General features: G+C 37.5%; 2 protein-coding genes across 6 annotated transcripts in view; both read right to left on the bottom strand.

Moving 5' to 3' along the window:
- LOC134213100 (epidermal growth factor receptor substrate 15-like 1) overlaps positions 1-18,586 on the bottom strand; it is an 84,812-nt gene extending 66,226 nt beyond the window's left edge. The window contains exons 1-2 of one of the 5 annotated variants that reach the window (XM_062691702.1): positions 18,500-18,586; positions 17,079-17,302 (exon numbers count right to left, since the gene is read on the bottom strand). In XM_062691702.1, the coding sequence (XP_062547686.1) occupies positions 17,079-17,162 (84 nt within the window). In that variant the 5' untranslated portion in view covers positions 17,163-17,302; positions 18,500-18,586. Of the gene's footprint in view, positions 1-17,078; positions 17,303-18,202; positions 18,269-18,499 lie in introns of those variants that run through there. The other 4 variants (XM_062691705.1, XM_062691704.1, XM_062691703.1 and 1 more) reach the window with 4 other exon arrangements.
- A 2,416-nt stretch (positions 18,587-21,002) lies between these two features.
- LOC134213099 (glutathione S-transferase E14-like) overlaps positions 21,003-21,494 on the bottom strand; it is a 29,475-nt gene continuing 28,983 nt past the window's right edge. The window contains exons 4-5 of the mRNA XM_062691701.1: positions 21,332-21,451; positions 21,003-21,269 (exon numbers count right to left, since the gene is read on the bottom strand). Of these exons, the coding sequence (XP_062547685.1) occupies positions 21,078-21,269; positions 21,332-21,451 (312 nt within the window). The 3' untranslated portion in view covers positions 21,003-21,077. The remainder of the gene's footprint in view (positions 21,270-21,331; positions 21,452-21,494) is intronic.

Genomic DNA, 21,494 nt, shown 5'->3' with positions numbered 1-21,494 from the left:
GAGGTGGTTGAAGAATTCGTGTACCTGGGCTCACTGGTGACCGCCGATAACGATACCAGCAGAGAAATTCGGAGGCGCATAGTGGCTGGAAATCGTACGTACTTTGGACTCCGTAAGACCAGGGCTGGTAGCGATCAATGCCGCTCAAAATAGTGACTTTAGTGACCAAAACTGACGAAAAAGGGGACCAAATAGTGACTTTTAATTTCATTTGCAGTGAAAAAAATTGACTTTTATATGAAGTTAATAAGGCCGATACAAATAATTTTCAAAATTATTCTCCCTATAATATCTTATGGCCAAAAATTCCTATTTGAAGGGGCAATAAATTCCGCAACAAAAAAACATGAATTGACCTTCCGGGCTTCTACCACTGGAAAAGCACAATTTGAGGGAAGTCATACCAAATAATGGGCAATAATGTTGGGCAATAACGTTGGCGACGTCAAGTGTCTATACGCCTGGGCTATGGAGCGTGGGTTCGGTTCACCGGTTAGGAGGAAACCTTTCGTGATCGGTCTCCACACCGGTACACTGGGTGTTATGTGTCCTGTCCGTTGCCTAGGTATAAAGTGTTCAGTCTGTACGACCACTGGTCGAAGACGGTGTTCCTGTCTTTTTATATGGGTTCGAACCTATTCAAAAAATCATACTGAAATTTATTTAAATAATTTTTCGACATAGATTTAATTTGACTCACAAAGTTTATAAATCTGGCACCAAAGAATCATTTTGAAACCTAAAGGATTTTGTTCAGAATTTTGAAAAGCCTAAACAAGAAGTTTGAGCTACCATTTGGTGAGTCAAACTCAAAATAACAAAAATCTTAACAAATTCACGATTTTTCTTGATGGAATATCCAAATTTTATGCAGTCTCGAATGTCTAAATTGTCATCAGAATATATTTTGGAAAATTTTACCGTATTTATCGGAGCAGATGTCGAAAGACCATTCATTTTGCTCCTTACGGAAAAAATATGAAATAAATCTTTCTATGAGGGATCCCCCACGTAAGAAATGTTCCACTCACAAAGTCCTTTGCAGTATCAAGCAGAGATTCAATTTTTTCCATATTGATCCTAAATCTTATGTTTCAAAATATACACACTTAGTTTTTATTTCTGCATCTCGGCGAAAATCCGCACAGCCATGCGCCAGCAAAATAAAAAACTGATATTTCAGCAAAAATGACGTTTGTTAGCTGATTTTCGGCAAAATATTTGCTGATTTTCAGCAATTTTGACAGAAATCTCGGCAAAAAACATGTTTGCTGGGGCACGGCTGTGCGAATCTCGGTAAAAGTTCAGCATTTCGCTGAGATCCCGGTAAAAAAAATTAAGTTTGTATATTTTTGTGAGTAGAACATATTTATTATAAAAAAAACTAAAAAGCTTAATAGTTTTGGGTATGCACTATGCACTAATGAGCATTACAACAGGAAATAAGAAACAGACAGGGAAACAGGGAAAAAATATCAGAATTTTATTGAAAAGATGAATTGAAATACTCAACAGTTCAATTGATAAGGTGTAGAGTTTAATAGTTTTCTAAAAAAGATTTATAAATAAGCAGGTTCTGGTATTAGTCTTGTGAATATATTTGGAATCTCAATCCCCTGCCCATCCTGCTTGCATCACATTACTATATACCCAATTGCAGGGCCGGATTTAGGGGGGGCTGGGGCCGTGGCCCCGGGTCCCCACAACTCTTATGTACTAAAACCAACCTTTTTTGTACATTTTGGGGCCCCCACAAGCTGTCGGCTCCGGGGCCTCCTTCCGGCTAAATCCGGCCCTGTCCAATTGGAGCACTGTGACACAAAACCTCTTCAATTAATCGCTGTTTTAAATCTAATAATTAATAATAATAATAGATTCAGAGCGAATTTTAGGTCACTAAGAAGTTGCGAACAGCATTCGGCTTTCATGCCAAAAAATACTAGTCATTTTTGTTTTCTAAATCCGTCATTTCATTTTTTTCTTCTTTAGTAAAGAGGCTCTCAACCCTTAGCTGGTTCACCTCTTCCGTCATTTCATGTCCGTCATGAATAAAGCATCTTACGATGGAAGAAGCTTCAAAAATTTCAACATTTTTTTTTTCATTCCGCGACGATGCTCTTAACGAAACCTCGTCGGCCTTACTCTTAATAAATAATAATAAATAGATACATCGTTCAGGAATTTTTTGATCGGGTAGATCGCACGTTCTGAACTCCATTCCGTTTTGAAGAACCATAAAGGCCTGTAGTAGCTAGTAAAACTGTTGAGGGAAATCCTATCAGCTCAATTGACCTGCTGGGTTGTTTACAAATGCACGGATACTAGAGTGGGGCGTCATTTTTTCAAATCAACGGTTTTTCGAAGCCATTCTGGGTCCTGAACAACTGTGCAGAATTTGGGACCGATTGGTTGCTTCCTCGCTTTCCGCATCGCGTTTGAAGTTTGTATGGAAATTAGTATGGGAGAACGTATATTTTAGCATTTCTACTACTAGAGGTTTCAGTTCATCGTAAACCAAGTGGCACATTGCGTTAAAGTATAACCCAAAGGATGTCGAAAAACTTTGCTGAAGAAGGCACGTTGCTGGAACGTCCACGAAAAAAGTTATAACGCTTCGAACATTGAGTGTTCAAATCATATGCAAAAAATCGTTTATTCTGCCAGCACTGCCGTACTACGTAGACCAATAATTTAATTGAGTGTTATTTCAAAATAATTGATCTTATAGGACTTTAGAGCTAATGGGAGCTATCCGGAATTAATTTACAAAGGAAAAAATCCGACAAGAAGGAAGATGGGTTTTGCCCTTCGACAACCATAGTTTGTTTGGTAGTGCTGGCAGAAACATTGATTTCTTGCATATGGTTTGATCAATCAATTTTCGAAACGTAATAACATTTTTTGTAGACCTTCCAGCTACGTACCTTCTTCGGCAAAGTCTTTCGGCATCTTCCAGACTATATGCTAACGTATTAAGTCACGTGATTGATGGTAAATTGAAGCCGCTAAGAACAAAAATGTAAAAAAGTACGTTTTCCCATACTAATCTCCATGTAAATTTAAAACGCGATGCGGCATGCGAGGTTGCAATCAATCGAGCCCATATTTTGCACAGTTGATTGGGGTCCCAAAACGATTCAGAAAAACCTTGATCTCACTTGATCGGACGAAGTTTGCGTTTTTCCATACAACTGCGCCCCACTCTAACGGATACATCTTTTAGGTCTTTGTTGATCGGGTTGAACGCATGTTTTGAACATAATAACGCTTTGGAGAATCAAAAAGGCCTTTAGCTTTGGACATTTTGTTTCTATACATATTTGCTGATGCATTCGAGGATAAGTACTCCAGAACAGTTTGGACGGCCTAGGTCATCCGAAAAAATAGTTCAACACCTTTTTATTTCTTTCTATACTTGGTTTGGCAGGATCGAGCGGAAAACCCCAAATTTGTACGTTAAATCAATGTAAAAAAGTCTTCTTGAAAGGGTTATGTTAGGGCCCTCCTTAGCCGTGCGGAAAGACGCGCGGCTACAAAGCAAAACCATGCTGAGGGTGGCTGGGTTCGATTCCCGGTGCCGGTCTAGGCAATTTTCGGATTGGCTGGATCGACTTCCCTGGGCATAAAAGTACCTCATGATATACGAATGCAAAAATGGTAACCTGGCTTAGAAACCTCGCAGTTAATAACTGTGGAAGTGCTTAACGAACACAAAGCTGCGAGGCGGCTCTTTCCTAGTGTGGGGATGTAATGCCAATAAGAAGCTGAGCGCCATTTTACCGAATGACGTTTGTCAAGTAGTTGGAAATAAAGGTTACGAGTAGTGAAAGTGAGTAATAAGAATTACACGAAGTGTAGCTACAACAAGAAGTAGGGAACGAGCAAGGGAATAAGAAATTTCTCACATCTCATGAAAAATGAGGCATAAGCAGTAGAAAGTGAATTGAGAAATGAGAAGTAAAAAGTGAGAAGTGATAGGTGGAAAGTGAGAACTACGAAAAAAGAAGTAATCAGTGAGTTGTAGAAGTAAAGTAGTGAAGAAATGAGAAATAAAAAGTAAGATGTGGCAAGTTTCAAATAGGGAGTGAGTGCAAGTAATGGACTCCTTTACGACTGAAATTAGCTTCTTGATAAATTGTAGTTTTACTGCACCAGATGACAAGCAACAGGTACCAACAACGTGTTTCGTGCATAAAACTAGCCAAAACATACATTTTAACTACTAAAGCAAGCATTTTAAAATGATGTTGCTAGCATGCCTATTATGGCCACCCTTGGGTCCATAATACGCAACGTCGGGTTTGTTTATATACGTCCCCCATTTGATTTACGTGTTCTATTCTCACATGTTCCTGATGCCTATTATGCAACCCCTCCCCCCACTGTGTGCTAGTAATGGATTCTTTAGTGTATGTGCATTTACAAATTAGGGAGTGAGTGCTAGTAATGGACCCCGTGCGTTTTATGGACCCCCTGAACAAAACCCCACATTAAACGCTGGAATCGACTATTTTCTGCAAACTTCCGTCGGAAGGAGTTGCTTCATGTAACAGGACAGCAGTTTCATACATTTGTTGTGGACTGGGGAGCAGGAGTTTGGTTAAATTACCTAATTTGTAAAAGCACATACACTATAGGGTCCATTACTAACACACAAGGGGGCATAATAGGCATCAGGAACACGTGGGAATGGAACATGTAAATCAAATGGGGGGACCATTTTACGTGTATAAACAACCCCGACGTTGCGTATTATGGACCCGGGGTGGCAACATCATTTTGAAATGCTTGCTTTAGCAGTTAAAATGAATGTTTTGACTAGATTTATGTACGAAACACGTTGCTGGTACCTGTTGCTTGTCATCTGGTGCAGCAAAACTACAATTTATCAAGAAGATCGCTCTAGTGGAGCGACTGAAGCAAATTTCAGTCGTAAAGGGGTCCATTACTAGCACTCACTCCCTAGTTAATTTAACTAAATTCCTGCTTCATAGTCCATAACAAATGTATGGAACTGCTGTCCTGTTACATGAAGCAACTCCTTCCGACGGAAGTTTGCAGAAAATAGTCGATTCCAGCGTTTTACAGTCAAACCTCCATGAGTCGATATTGAAGGGACCATCGACTCATGGAAATATCGAGATGTGGAATAGAACATCCTTGAAAAGCTTTTTGGAGGGACCATCACAGTAACCCAGAAAATAATTTTTAGTATGGAATAATTTGCTTCCATGAGTCGATATCGAGTCATAGAACATCGACTCATGGAGGTTTGACTGTATTTGGGGTTTTGTTCAGGGGGTCCATTATACGCACGGGGTCCATTACTAGCACTCACGCGATATGTGAGAATTGAAAATTGATAAATTAATCCTTATTCCTTCCAACTTCCTTCTTTTTCTTCCTTCATCTTTCAGTCTCTACATTTTTCTATCTTTCCTCTTCCTTATTTCGTCTACTATCTTCCTCCTTCCCTTTTCCACTGTTCCACTCCTCATTTCTTCTTCTTTGTTGCCTCTACTTTCTTTCTTCTTTCTTTTATTTTTATCCGCCTGCTTTTTTTCTCTTCTTCCTTCATTCTTCTTATTTTTTATTCCCTCTTTCTTTTTCTTACTTCTCTCTTCCTTTTCATTCTTTCTTCCTTCATCCTTCTCCTTTTTTCTTCTTCCTTGATACTTTTTTCTACTATCTTCTTCCTGCTTCTTTCTTCTTCCACTCTTATTCTTTCTCTTTCCTTTTTCTATCCCCTCTTCCTTCATCACTTTTTTCATTTTTATTAATTCATATTCTTTCTATTACTACTTCCTTTTTCATTCTCTTGTCTTTTCGCTGCCTTCTTCCTTATTTTTCATCCTTCTCCTTTTTTCTTACATATTTTTCCACTTCCCATTTATCTTTTTCTTTCTGTCTTATATCTTACCAATTTATGGGCAGTATCATAAATTCACAACAGTCCTTGATTTCCTAACTACGTGGGACTGTTATGAATTTATCGGCAGTATATCTGTATTCACTTCGAACATCTTATTTCCCACATCTTACTATGTACTTCAAACATATCACTACACCTAATAAAAAACTAATTTTAGCTATTCGGCCAAACGGCACTTAGTCAAATAGCGTTTGCAGGGCTGGTAGCGATAAATGCCGTTCAAAATAGTGACTTAGTGACCAATGATGACGAAAAAAGTGACCAAATAGTGACTTTCAGAAGCAGAAAAAGTGATCAAATAGTGACTTTTGTATGAAGTACTAACCAGATAGTGAGCTGAGTTGCATTCGTATTGTTCATGTGTAACTCGTAGTAGATCGGAAACTAGGGATATCATGTTTTTTCAAATCCTTATTAGAATGCTATCAGAAATCAAGAGAAGACAAAAATTACAATATCATGAGGTTTACTACTGCTGGCCGTGTGCATCTTCATCGTAACTAGGGAGAGGATGGATCTTAGCAGGGGACCACCGACTTGTCGACACCATCATAAATACCACAGAGTTGGATATTGAGGAAGGTATTCGTTGGGACATCCAGAGGCATATTGCTAGCCTCCATGGTAAACCTTATTCCGTAACACACAGGAGCAGGTAACGAGTTACAAGTTGTTACACTAAACCATGCTTATAATTTCAACAACGATTTTGAAGCAAGTTCTACAGCATTGTGGTAATAAAGTTTAACATGAGCTCGAAGTTTTTCGTGAAACTGCAGTTCGTGTATGAAAAAAGCAGAATGAAGTATAACAAATTTTGCGCTGCCTTTTACTATCGATCAAAAAATATTGTCTCGTCAAAATATATACCCAAAAGTTTCACCATATATACACACAGCGAAAAAAAGTTGGGATTCCAACATTTTTGTAATTTCATTTTGAAAGCACGAAGAATTTGGTATTTTTAGGAGTTAAAACTTTTCAGTCAAATGTTAAATTGATTGATATGAAAGTTTTTTTCCAGTTTAAAATTTTTGTTTTTACAGTCAAAACTCTCAGAGTAAGAATTGAAAAACAATCAAACACGATTCAACATTTCACAATTTTGGCAGCACTGACATGTGAAGAAATAATGTAACTGGCAGCCCTTGACTGCCAGTGACAGTTGCAAACCAAAATAAATCGAATAATCGAAAACAACAATCCCATAAGGATTGCTGACGTTCAAACAACTTTCTCTTTCAAGCGCGTAGACAGGATAGGATTTGTTTCAGAGGCGTCGCGTCCGCATGTGCAACCTGTGCACTGCACATGTAGCAATGTTGTCCCGAAAAGTTAAACTCTCGAAAGATTTCTTGTCATTCGTATCCAAATATATATTTGGATTATGTGCAGTTGTCATATGTTTTGTACAAATTTGACGATTAGGTATAAATAAATAATCGTAAAATATTCTCGAATTTTTATAGGCGGCATGTGATCAATGTGATATGCATATGAGGCAACCGAAATGCTGCGATGGGGGCGCGTTATATTTTACTCTACGATACCGAAACGACGCACTGCCACATGCTGTCCATCACGTGCACTTTTAGTCGAGAACGGTGCATCATACACGCATTACTTTGCATGTGTAGGTCATCCGCTCTAACCGCAATCAGCGATGTATAGGTAGTCAAAGCGTTTGTCGCTGGTAGTGCACGGTTTGGTTTCGATGTACAAAAGCATATCGGTTTGGTGCCTACAGTGCATGCGCGATTGGATAAAGAGCGCGCAATCGGAACCAAATAGAAAGAGAAAAGAGGCGGTGATTAAATAAATTTTCTGCTCTCGCAAAGCGTTTCATGGCGAAAGTCCGGCATTGAATAAGCACATCGGAGCAAAAGCATCTTTAATATTTTATACACCCAATATTTGTTTTAACCGTTTGGTATTCTTCTATTCCTCGGTAAACCTGAACTTTCGCAGCTTTTTAAACACCACCAGAATTTTCTTTGATTTTTTGTGATTTTTTTTCGTGGGGTTAACTCATAGTTTCATTGACGCTAAAAGACTTAATCGAACTCAATCGTGTAAAAACTGATTGACGTGTACTGATTGGGATTTTAGCTTATGAAGAATTTTTCGTCAAATCCAATATCCAAAATATTTAGGAGCTGATATTCGTATATAATGTGAACAACTTAGAAGGTTTATGGCTCCCAAAAAATAATGAAAAATTGCATGAGCAGATGTGTACGCTGATGGAGGGAGGTACACATCTGAAACTGTTCGACATCTGCCACGTGGTTCGAGAACAGCCCTTCCGAAAGAAAATTATTTATCAAAGGAATAAACTAAAAATGGAATAATTAATAATTAAGGAATGGTTAGATTATAAACTTCATTGTACAGACGCCATTTTTCTGTTATGTATGTAATACCCGTCTAATCATTCTAAACATATTTTAATTTTCTGGTTAACATATAACAATAAAGACTCGTCTCATTTTACGAAATAACTTGAATTAAAACTAAAAGATACCGTTCCATTGAATAGATAGATAGATATCTTATCTGTCTATTGAAAAGCATTATGATTCTCATGATAGCATTTTTTTAAATTTTTAGTTTGGTTAAGTTTGAATTTAAGGCGTCGAATTCGATAAATGGGATGTAGCTTAGAAGCAGATAGACGGAACGGGAAACACGTTTGAAGATGAATCGTTTATATTGGATGTGCCATTTCAGGTCCTTTTTATATGCGTTTTTCTCGAAATGTTTCAATTTAATCAAACGGTGCACAGGTTGAAGAATTGATCACGCGACGCCTCTGATTTGTTTTCATCGGGAAACGTTTCCCGATGAAAACAAATCCTATTCTGCTTCTGTGCTTGAAAGAGAAAGATGATTAAACGTCAGCAAGCTCTATGTTTCGGCGCTGTGAAGTGGTCGTTCCGCGTGTAAAAGGCCAAAAAAGATCATCAGCACCGCTTACCACATCCGTTCTGGCACCTTCAAGGACATCCGTACCGAGATCCGTACTGTATAGTGAATCCGCTGACGCCAATTAACAAGATGGACATTCACATTCTGGAACCGTGCGTGAGTAGTTTACTGCATGGATGCGGAAGGGATTTCTGCGAGGATCTCTGGACGTTCACGCAGTTCGTTTCGTAGCAGTTTCATGAATTCAATATGTCTCCCAGCGGCATCCGACAAACGGCCCGACGACTCGTCCATCAGCCATCGATCATCAAAACGGTCCAGCAGAGGGTGAGATCGTCTTTCGAACTGAACGACGTTGCAAAGTTAAGGCGGCTTTTTTCACAAAAGCAAGCTGGTGCCAGCTGGCGAAGCACTTTCGAAACGAATTTCAGATTAAGGACTAAGCGGTAAGGCATAATAATTTGAATATTATTTCCTCATATGTTTATTTCCCCCCTTTCATTCCACAGATATTATCGAGATTAAGAAGTATGAATAACTGATGTCCGCCAACACTGAACATCGAGTGCCACCCCCATTCGAGGACACAACGGGTATGGTAATGTTATGCGGCAACTTGCTCCAGCGCATCGAAGCCGCCGAAAAGAAAAGCTGCAGAACGATTTTAGCCCAGTTCTGAGAAACATGTACATATTACGTATAAGAAGTATAGCAGCCGTATTCCGTGGCTGTCAAACATTTTTTTTATTGTTTAATGATAATGTTTAGTCAATTCATGAGTATTGAATGCGATAATAAAAAAGCAACAAAATAATCAATTTTGAATTTGTAGAATTTTATTTTGGCAATTTTGAAATGAAAATGCAAATATGAAAATGAAAGTTAAAACAACTTGTTGTTTTGAAAGTATCAGTAGTTGATTCTACTGTGAAAATTACATCTTATTTTGAGAGAAAAATGTTACTATAAAAGGTTTGACGTTAGTCAAAGTTCTTGCTGAAGTGACATTTTTTGCATTGGTAGATTTAACAATCCTATACTTTCTACTGAAAATCACTAACGAATTTTCTTAATTTTACTAACGTTTCTTTGACTTTCACCAACGATTTTTTTTTTGTGTGTAGATGATTTAGCTGCAAGACAGTATGAAAAAGTGCTAGAACGATGTTTTGGATTGGGTTTTCGCTAATTTTTATGTAGTTGGACGTGTGAACATTCGTTGGCACGTTGAAAAATTAACACGGTTTTCCGGCAAAAAAGAAATAAAATGATCTAATCAATTACTAGACAGATAATTATTTGGAATCACAAAGCTTATGAATCTTTATAAGGAAAAATTGTTAAAAAAAAATAAAGAATCCAAAATTATGATGACATTTTTAAAAAACGATTTTTAATAATTAAAAATAACATTTTTAATTGAAACAAATTTAAATACATATAGAGTCCATTTGCCATTTGTTTTTTCGAGACCCTGATCTCGGTTTCATTAAAAACATTAACTCATATAATATATTATAACATGATCACATCGTAAAATGTGATCTTGAATTTGATGCAGAAATTGCTTTGGAAAACTCTGATTTTTTTCAGAAATTTCAGCGGAAGTTGATTTTTTGTTGAAAACCTTGTGAAAATTTCTAGGATTTTTTTCAGATATTGTGCAGAAAATACTTCAATCCTTATGAAATCTTTCTCCAGGAGTTCAAACGGAAATTCCAACAGAAATCCGATGGTGAATGTCAGCACAAAAACTTCCGGAAATTCTTTCATACCATAAATTCAAGGCAGAATATTTTGTAGACATTCCTGCTGTCTTTCAGGAATTTCCGCGGAAACTGCACGTCAATTACTATAAAAACTTCTCCGCGAATCCCTGAAAAAAATCTCCTTCAAATACAAGCGGATTTTTTCATGAATTCCGGTAGAAATCTTTTTGAGAATTCCTTCAGATATTGTTTGGTGAATTCCTAAGAAAAACCTTCCGAAAATTATTTCCCAAATTCAAGGCGGAATTTTTACGGAATTTTACATAAAGATTTATGCGGTCATCGACAACGCATCAATTAGTTTGACAGATAAAACTTCGGAAGAAAGTTCAAGAGTATAATGCATTCAATTATGGCTTGGAAATATCCAAAAAATTGGGTAAGAATAGACTTCAAATGTGGAGTCCCTTCTCAACGACATTTTGCTATCAAAAACAAAACCCTACGCTCCTTATTTATTAAACTTCCATCCAAAACTAAATCCGCGAGAATAGCAAACACCGCGAAAATCACGAAATCCTCGTAGTCGTAACAATCCTGCGCTTTATAGACGGCGCTGCCTAAACGTATGCCCAAGCTTCGCTGAGTGGTCTGTCTGTGTGTCTCTCGATCCCAAAGTCCATGGTTCGAACCCACTCTGCCTTTCATAAGACGGCCTTGTGCAATTTTTCAAACTTTATATATTTTGCTAACAGATTTACCTTTGATTTGGTTGATGATAATGGTAGATACAAATGATTTTTATTTTGAACTTTTTTTTTACAAACGGTGGTGCGAAAATAGTGATTTTAGTGACCATTTTCCGGAAAATAGTGACTTTAGTGACTTTTGGATGCAAATAGTGACTTTTTAATGACTAGGCTCAAAATAGTGACCAAGTCACTAAAAAGTGACTTGCTACCAGCCCTGCGTTTGGCCAAATGATCCTGAACTCTGTTTATATACAGTCACTCTCAAAATTGAGCGTACAGCATGGATTAGATGAATATATTAGAAAATTCCTAAGGAAATTTGATTGTTGGCTCGGTTGTTTTTAATGCATATCAATATTCATCCCTTCCTTCAATGTATGCGTACATAAAATGGTTGAAATTTTTGCTTTAAAGTTCATTTATTTGAAAATAATCTCAAAATACGCCTGTTAGATGTGACAAAATTGAGCGTACACCGATTTGTTTCTATCAAATTTCTTATTATAAACACGATTAATGTATTTTAATATTGTTTTTTCATGATTATATTTATAATAATAAACATCCGCTACTTAAAGATTCAATATTTTGAAATTAAACCATGTTTTGGTCAAAATGGCGAACAAGTGAGATGTATAAACATAGAACATGTAAGACGCGCGGCTACAAAACAAGATCATGCTAAGAGTGACTGGCTTCGATTTCAGGTCTAGGTCTAGGCAATTTTCGGTTTGGAAATTGTTTCGATTTCCCTGGGCATAAAAGTATCATCGTGTTAACCTCATGATATACGAATGCAAAAATGGTAAATCGGCTTAGAAATCTTACAGTTAATAACTGTGGAAGTGCTTGAGGTGATTATAGAATGAAGCCAGAAATCGGCCATTTTGTAAACCACATGCTTTTCCAATATTTTTTTCAAGCGCACTAGATGAAAGAACAATAACGCGTATGGGGTTGAAATAATGGTAGATCGTTTGCTTAGTTATGCTGATCAATCATAATTTGTGTTTCGGAACTGTACGAAAACTATTCCCCCAGATTTGGGCTTTTTGAAATGCATGTAGATAAACGTGTGGTGAATTTGAAATTCACCACGGGCTTCATTCTATAATCACCTTAATCAACACTTAGCAGCGAGGCGGCAATATCCCAGTAGCGGAATGTAATGCCAACATAGTAATAGAAGAGTTATAGAAAGAAGTGAAACAAATAAACAAATCCACACCACATTCATTTTAGAATTCAACAAAATCTTAAACAAGGCGAACCTAATTTTTCCCACATATCTGTCAGCGCTTGTCAGCGTACTAGTAATTGTTATTTTAAGGTGATTATAGAATGAAGCCAGAAATCGGCCATTTTGTAAACCACATGCTTTTCCAATATTTTTTTCAAGCGCACTAGATGAAAGAACAATAACGCGTATGGGGTTGAAATAATGGTAGATCGTTTGCTTAGTTATGCTGATCAATCATAATTTGTGTTTCGGAACTGTACGAAAACTATTCCCCCAGATTTGGGCTTTTTGAAATGCATGTAGATAAACGTGTGGTGAATTTGAAATTCACCACGGGCTTCATTCTATAATCACCTTAAAATTTCCCATCATCTGCAGAAGAAAGTAAACAGATAGGTATTGTGCTTCCAGTTGAAAACCGAAGTGAGCTCTCGCGACGATTGAGTTTTTCCTTATTTCCTGATGTCGCAACTGGATCGCGACTAGTGCGCATCTATGCCACCGGCGTGCGCCATGATGCGCACTAGTCGCGACGTAGTTGCGACAAAAGAAAACGGGAGAAAACTCGATTGTCGCGAGAGCTTACTTCGGTTTTCAACTGGAAGTACAATACTAACCTGAGACGAGACCTGCAAAGACGCTGCTTCTTTTCTCTTGTTTTGACACTTCTCGGGTACTTTTTCAAAACGGCGTATGTCGCAAATTGTAAACAAACCCGTTTTTAACAGCATATGGCATTAAATTCATCTAAAAATGTGTATATCTTCAAAGCTACATGAAAATGTGTTTTAAAAATGTAAATCAATTTTTTTCAAAACGGTGTAACATCATTGTTGAAAATATTGCACATACACCGCTTAGCAGAAAATGTACTTTAAAAAGTTTTTTCGTACAACTAAATAGTTTAAAACATGCGTCTGCTTGTACTTTTTCATCACTGATTTCAAAATTAAACATGTTGCTTGAATATTCTGATTTTCGTTAAGAAAAACATTTTACGTTGTTTTTCTGCAGCAAATGTTGTTACGTCGTGTTGTAAGTGTTGCAATTTTTTGTCGCATGTGCGTGAAACGTTTCAACTTGACGCAACATTTCGACGTATCAACAATGCAGCGTACGGAGCAGCGTAACATTTCGACGAAAGTAGCATGACCTCGGTCATACTGACGTATCAAAACGACGTATGTGATTTATCTGTTGCAGAACGTTGTAACATATATTTTTATCAAAATAACTGAAATATTCACACGCAGTGCAGATTTCAGGGTCAGTGACGATGAACCTTTTCATAATGTATCGTTGAGGTGTATTCAATTGCAATAAAAATGTTTAGTTTCTAAGGAATAAAAATAAATTCTGAAAACTTCCAAGCTCATTTTCTCAGCTTGATCAAAATGTCACATACGCCGATTTGAAAAAGTTCCCGAGACTTGTTCTTCTTTTCATCACAGTTGACAAAAGATATTTTAGTTACTAGATAAAGATTGTCGCTACTGTTCCCTTTGTTCTGCTGTCCGAAACATGTGTGGTACATACCTGTCAAATCGTATGGATTTTCCATCTTTGACATTTAGCTCCCCTATCCTCGCCAGCAAAAGATGTTCCGGACAGCGACGACAGCGACAATCTTTATCTAGTAACTAAAATATCTTTTCAGTTGACCATCGAGTTTCAACTGTTTACTTGACTGTTTCACCTAAGCCCCAGGTGGACCCTTCTGAGCACAATAAAAGTGTATCCAATTCACGAAATAGTAAATTCATTTTCATAAGGATTTTTATACCGGGAACAAAACACAGGTTTATTACTGATTATTAACAAGCTAAACGGATAGTTTGGAATACTCGTTAAAGTAAAAAAGTCTTCGTAAAACAAAAATAATGTGGAATATTTTATCTGGGATACCAATACTTTCACTCAAAAAGCTGCTGGTTGCACCTGACAGTTCGTGACAGCAGTTGACTGGCAGCAGCTGAAGTTACATTTTTTCCTCTTTGCAAGTCCCGTCCCAGGTACTAACTAGGGAATTGTTCCGTTTTCCATCTCACTGAACATATATGCATCTCATCGAAAAACATAAAAATACAGCAACAAACTCGTCGCTTCTTCTTGTTAAGGTGAAGGTGGGTTGAGTACCAAAACAAAACTTTGAAAGTATTGGTACAATACAAACTGTCATATACTGTAGTAGTATTGGTGTCGTATTTATGAAAAAACAAAGAATATTAGTAGGGTGGTTCAAAAAACGACCCAGCTACACCACGCTCACTTGATTCCGTCCCATGCTCCGAGTGTCCTCCAAAAGCCGATTTGAACAAAAACTGATTGAGAACAAGCCGATTTAAGTTTGTATGAAAACTATTATGGGAAACTAAATCATTCATTACACTGGCTACAGCGCCTTCCCTCCAAACGCTGGCGAAAAGAGAACCCACATAGCTGAAAGCAACATTCCAGAGACTTCACTGAACGCACCTTAGGAAAGATCCGTTGAAATAGCATTTTATACTCCGCTCACCCCCATGTCACACTTTTTGTATGAAGTATCTGCTCCTGGTGAGATAGATATGTATCACAAAAAAAATTTGGCTATTTTGTTGAATTACACAAACACAATGTCAGCGGAACGGAAACGGAAAATTTGACGGAAAATATATGGGCTAACTGTCAAATTTGCCGTTTCCGTTTCTGTTCCGCCGACATTGTATTTGGGGCTTCATTATCATGCTAAAGATTTGCAACCTCGATTAAAATCGACTCCCAACTATTGGAACGTCTATTTAATATGCATTGTCTAAGGAGTTACAGCTCTTGAATTTCCTCCAGTCATATGGTTTTCCCCTCACCAGCGCCCAATCACGGAGTGCCACAATCAGAATAATGTAAAATTCAACCTCGCCATATCAACTGCCATACAAACCTGAAACGACCTGAGCACGATAAGCCCCTTTTCAAACCAACCGAAACCAGCGAACGACACCCAAAATATGAAACATAATCGACTGAGCGCGGCGGAGCAAAATCAGTTTTGAGCCACCCTGTTTATTAGTTTGCTGCTATCGGTACCGGTGTTTACATTCGCTCCGCGATCAGTTTTTAGTCGTTTTTTTCGCACAAAAATAGCAGATTTTATTAAGTTTTCGCGTCAAACAAGTGACTGATTTCATAAAGTGATGTTTCATTTGCATTCCATCAACATTTCGGGCTGCTCATGTGCGGAGAAGTGTGTAAAAATATGATTTTTTCAATGCCCTTCGAGAAGAAGTAGAGTGCAGTGATAAACTAAAAAACGCGGACGGCAGTTAAATTGGCACGAAACTGCTGGTTTAGGCTATATTTCGCGCCGAAATGCATAGGACTTTTTGAAGAAACATGTTAATTATCACGGGAAGTACATAAATATACTGTGAACAGGTTAGTAATCTGAATATTAAACTTTTGTTCGATGCTGTTCGATGCATTCGAATGTTGGTGGGAGAGGAGTGCGGGAGGTGTGGGGTTGACCCGTGGAAGGTCCGGTGCCATATTGACTGCCATCGTGGTACTCTTCCAACGATGTCCTTAACACGTGTGCTCACTGGTGAAAAAAATCACAAAAATAAGAAACAAACCATATTGCTTTGTTTTTGATGAGATGGAAATATGAGCTATGGGATGAAGTGCAGAACCGTTCCCCTATGTACATTTGGTATTTGGTTGGAATGCAGCCGAGTAATGAACGTTGGTAACTGGAATAGGAGCTCAGCCCAAAAAAGATCTATCCCAATTTTAATTTTTTGAACATTACTACCGTGTTGTGAAAACTAATATGTGAATATGTACATTATGTGGAAGATATTGATTTGAAAATGTATTGTAGGAAAGTGGTTACCTCCCCGGAATATAGGCAATTCAATTTGATTGAACCTTCCTTCCGTATTTTTTGACAAATTTCAAAATATCATTTCTAGTTACGCAATAAAGCTTTAATTTCTCAAGAGTCTAGCGAGTTATTGAAACTAGTTTTTAAGAGTAGTCAGGATTTAAATCCACTTATAGAACACATCAATAAAAAAATAGTTTACATATTGTAGAACTTTAATTGCAACAATGATTGTATTATTTTCACATCTGTAATAACTTGAACATATAAAATTATTCATAGACTTGAAGACAGATAGTTACATATTCAAACCGATAGCTGCCAGACGACAGGTGACCGAAATCAATAGAATTAACTTTGAATGAAAACAGTCAAACATATCAGCAACAGTAGCATACGAGAGAGTATTCTGGGAGCCATACAGCAACGAGGACCCATTTCACATGTACGTTTTGTGTGCGAGGGTGGAGGCAAAAAAGTCTCATTATAGTATACTACAGAACCACCATCAGAATGCAGCCCTCTCTCACGCTCCGTATTACTCGCGTAAAAATTGTGTAGGCCAGTCATTCAATGTGTTTTCATAGATCTGTTGTTTTATGATATAATTCAAAATATTTGGAACGAAAATAATTAGAAGTTGGAAAACACTCACCTGTTTGTAGTAAGCTTCGTATATCAGGATATGATCACCAGCGATCTGCAAAGAATTGGCCCGATCAAAACAGTGAGCTGTCATGATTTCCGACACAATTAGACTCTGAGAGAGCTCCGGTCCTCAACGATAATTTGAACTCACAAACGCGAAAGACAATATTCTAGTAATACTAATGTTCAGACAATTCGATGGGAGTCAAAGCAAACACACAATCACAACACCTAGACGAGACAACGTAGAAAAAGCGTAATTCCTTTTCTCGGGCACAGCCCAGTGGAAACAAAAACACAAATTTTCACATACAAATCACTTCGAAAGTTTCTTTGCTACCCCTTCCCTACACTTTCCGCCTCGAGGACATCGTGACACGAGAAAATATTCTTGGCTAGCGTAACATATCATGTGGAACCCAAGTGGATTTATCAAAGTCCTTTTCTCTACGGCTCTATAGACGACTGGATTGTTACTTTACAGATACGTATTTCGACTTCAACTGTAAGACCGCCTTCAATGTCTCGTACTTGACTAGTGTGGAATTAAAAGGAATAGTACTAACTCGTCTTATGACATTCCACTTAAAAGCTCTAAATATTTTTTGCATCTACAGACTATAGTTATTTATTATATGAATTGTAATTATAATACACAGGATTTTGTTTTTACACGATTTTTTTTCGCTCGTATTTTTGATCGTGTGACTTCAATTTGCCACCAAACTCTTCGCAACATGTTTCAAAAAATCCAGAATAAATCAAAGAAAAATCACATGATAATTAATATACGTTAAACATTTAGGATGAGTGGAAAATTGAGAAAATGTAAATCGTGTAAAAACAAAATCCAGTGTACATAGAATTCGGTTTGTCTGCAAAATCTTTTACATTAACGCCCAAATCGCAAAGTTGGTCTTGAATTCTTTTTGGCATTTACAACCCGAAAAAGGACATGTTTGCCTTTTATAAAACATAATTGCTTTCTGTATAAACTGATAAACAACCACTTGGGTCCAATTGTAATGTTACGCTAAAATTAATTTTGGCCATTAGAACGGTTAGAACACTGTCTGCAGAACACCCAAACCCAACAATCCACTGAACGGACACCCCAGTTTTCGGAATTACGGCTCTCGACACCAGATGCATCGTTGGAACGAAACTGGTCGCCCAGGAAGGAACGGGAATTCTACGCGCAAGAAACGTCAAAGCAACGAACGATGTACGGAGGAATTTTTTCTCTTCCTGCCACTGACTGGACTGTGGTGATAAGAACCAAAAAATCTTCTCCGAATTGCACAATCGCCACTACTTTCGACCGTTTTCCAGCACAATCACGACCGCGGACACCAGGGGCACATTTTCACTACATTTAGAGACCGGATTTCACGCAATTACATCCGTAAAACAGCAAATTTAATTTACCTTCAAAATATCGGGCATTTTTGACTTTTCTGAAAATATCGGATTTTGCTCTGACCATTCGACGCTCGTTCGGGTGCGGAGTGTTCGTGTCTCTTTCGCTCATGAGCACAACGATGTCGGGCGTCGCCGTCGAACTGTCACTCATGAAATAGCGCTGATGCTGCTCGAAAGAAAAGGCAACTGTTCCTCATCGACCAAAGAGGGGTGTGAAACCAAATCACAGAGAACAGACGCTCATGCTGCATTGCTTGTAGCGTATTGATAGGTTATCTCTCGGGTTATCTATGATAATATTTAGAGGCCTGAATAAGAGAAACGCGGATAGAAAATATGACTCTGCCAACACTGCATTCAATCTTCTTAATCAAAGAACAGCACATGAAAAGGAAGAAATGGTTTATGTAGATAAAATCTCACAATCCGCTATTTCATGTGTCCACATCACATAACAATAGAATCCAATAAACAATGGAATTTCATTTCATAATCTATTAATGACTAACATATATTATTGCAAACTAATGTAAAATACATTCAATTGAAAAATGGCATAAAATCGAATTTGGCCGTTTTCAGTATTTGAGCCAACATTTTGGCTGCTTGACAGGTCTCCTGCTCGATTGGCTGCTGTTTTTTGACGGTTCGATTGGCGGCACATACCTATCCGCGTTTCTCTTATTCAGGCCTCTAATAATATTAATTAGGAATGGGCGTTTTTCGGAAAAATATCGATTCTGCCAAATCGATGTTTTTATTGTCGAAAAATCGATGCCGATAAATATCGGCGTTGAAACATCGATATTCCGATATATCGATACGCCCAAAAAATTAAAAGCAGGAGCACAAAAAAAAAAAAAAACGGGGATAGTTTAGATTTTTCATTTCAGGTCATCGAATCGCACATCAAAGTTTAGCTGTTTCGCAGTTTTTTTAAAAGATTGTGCCTAATGTGCTATATTTTTGGAATTCAAAAAATCGAAATCCGATATCCGCTAGAAAAAATCGATACAGTCAAATATCGAACTTAAAAAAATCGATACGAAATATCGATTATTCGGAGCGAAAATATCGATTCCCGATATATCGTATCGGTATCGCCCATTCCTAATATTAATCTTTTCGATAACTTGAATAACATGTTTTTCAGTCCGTACTGCACAAATAAATCAAGCAAATTAAATAATATTTGCAATAAAAATCAGAAGTAGCTCAATTGGCGCTTTGATGTTGCATGAAGAAGAAGAAGCAGAAAGATGATAATCGAATAATCTCCACGGCAAACCATTGGCCCTGACGGCAGCGCGAAAACAAAATGGGGCTGAGTGATGCTTCTTTATTGCACCCGGCAAGGCATATACGACGTCAATTTTAAAATGCTTATTAAAACGTTTAAACAAGTTTTAACTGAAAATAGTTTGATTTTTCAGGTTAGAAATTCGATTTACTTTTAGATTGGGAACACGAAAGTAGAATTATTTCGATTAAAAAAACATATGTTGATAAGTAGCCTAACATGTAGTTTTCCAAAATTCTTACCCTACGTATTCAAAAATTTTCAGTATAACTCTATTAAACACATTTTAAAAGCATTTACAAAAATAATTCCTATCTTCGCCATGTCGAAATACAGTGATTTCACGCACACGTCCATCTCCGCGAGATGGCAGCAGCGCGGCTTCGTCAAGGCGAATACGAAGAAGTTTTTAAAACTCTTCTCAAAAATTCTAAAAGCAATTTAATCAAAAACGGTAAGCAGTACGGGGTTGGACTTTTCTAAGTGTAATGTAATGTGTGTGTAAGTGTATATATTTAATATTACAAAATAAAGTTTTGAATAGAAATATTGTGTTTATTATACAATAGAAAACCCAAAAAAATCTGCACGTTCTTTCCACCTGAAAAAATACGTAGATTTTTTTCACCTGCAATTCACGTAACTTTTACCTGATTTTCCGATAGAAATATCATTCTACGTGAAAATCAGGTAAGTTCTACCTGAGTTTTGGATGGAATTCACCGGACACGTAAGTTTCACCTGAATTTTCTGAAGCATTTGCAGCTACGTGTGCACGTAAAATGTACCTGAAAATTCAGGTGGAAACAACGTTTAGATTATTTGGAGTGAAAAGTCCAACCCCGTACTGCTTACCGTCTTTAATTAAATTGCTTTTAGAATTTTTGAGAAGAGTTTTAAAAACTTCTTCGTATGGTTTGCCGTGGAGATTTTTTCGATTATCATCTTTCTGTTTCTTCTTCTTGATGCAACATCAAAGCGCCAATCGAGTAGGAGTTCTATTGAGCCTGTTGCATCGTCGAACCAACAGCAGACTTGCAACAACAGCAATTAAGAGATAAACTAGCCAATTATGTGAAAAGAGGGATAGTTCCGGGCATAGTGTGATAGATCCACGATGTCTTGGCACCGGATATTTACCAAAAATGCAACTCTCTTCGGTTGCCGAGAGAGAACAGTTAGCACCCAACAAATTTTCATAACTAATAATGAGATTACCATGTTATATTTATTCATCTTTTCACAGAATACATAATATAAAACTCACAATGCAACAACAATAAGTCATTTTTCCATTATAGCCATGAGCTTGATCTTGATCTTATCCAGTCCGACTTGATTTGCCTTTTTGTAATAGGGCAACTGTTTCATGGTCTCGTACCACGCGGTCACCTTTGGCCATCTACTCTCCAATATAGGGCAGATAGTTTCCACCGTGCTCAGAGTTGCTACAATTGGGAAATCCGCCACCGTTAGCTGGAAAAAGAATCGAAATTTCATAAATGTTGTTTGATTTGATGCGTTTTTTTTTTAATTACCCGATCACACGCTACAAACTTTGATTTAGTCAGGTAGACTTCCAAATAGTCGATGGCTTCCTCTATCGGAGCTAAATGGTGCTTTTCAACTGACGCTATCTTTCTGTGGAATATACTCCGCTGGAAATCAATGAAAATTTCAACTGAAATACCCTTAAAAATA

This window comes from Armigeres subalbatus, chromosome 2, assembly GCF_024139115.2.
Source record: "Armigeres subalbatus isolate Guangzhou_Male chromosome 2, GZ_Asu_2, whole genome shotgun sequence".
Classification (NCBI taxonomy): domain Eukaryota; kingdom Metazoa; phylum Arthropoda; class Insecta; order Diptera; family Culicidae; genus Armigeres; species Armigeres subalbatus.
Note: the sequence above shows the minus strand (reverse complement) of the source record. Positions and strands in the feature narration are given on the sequence as shown.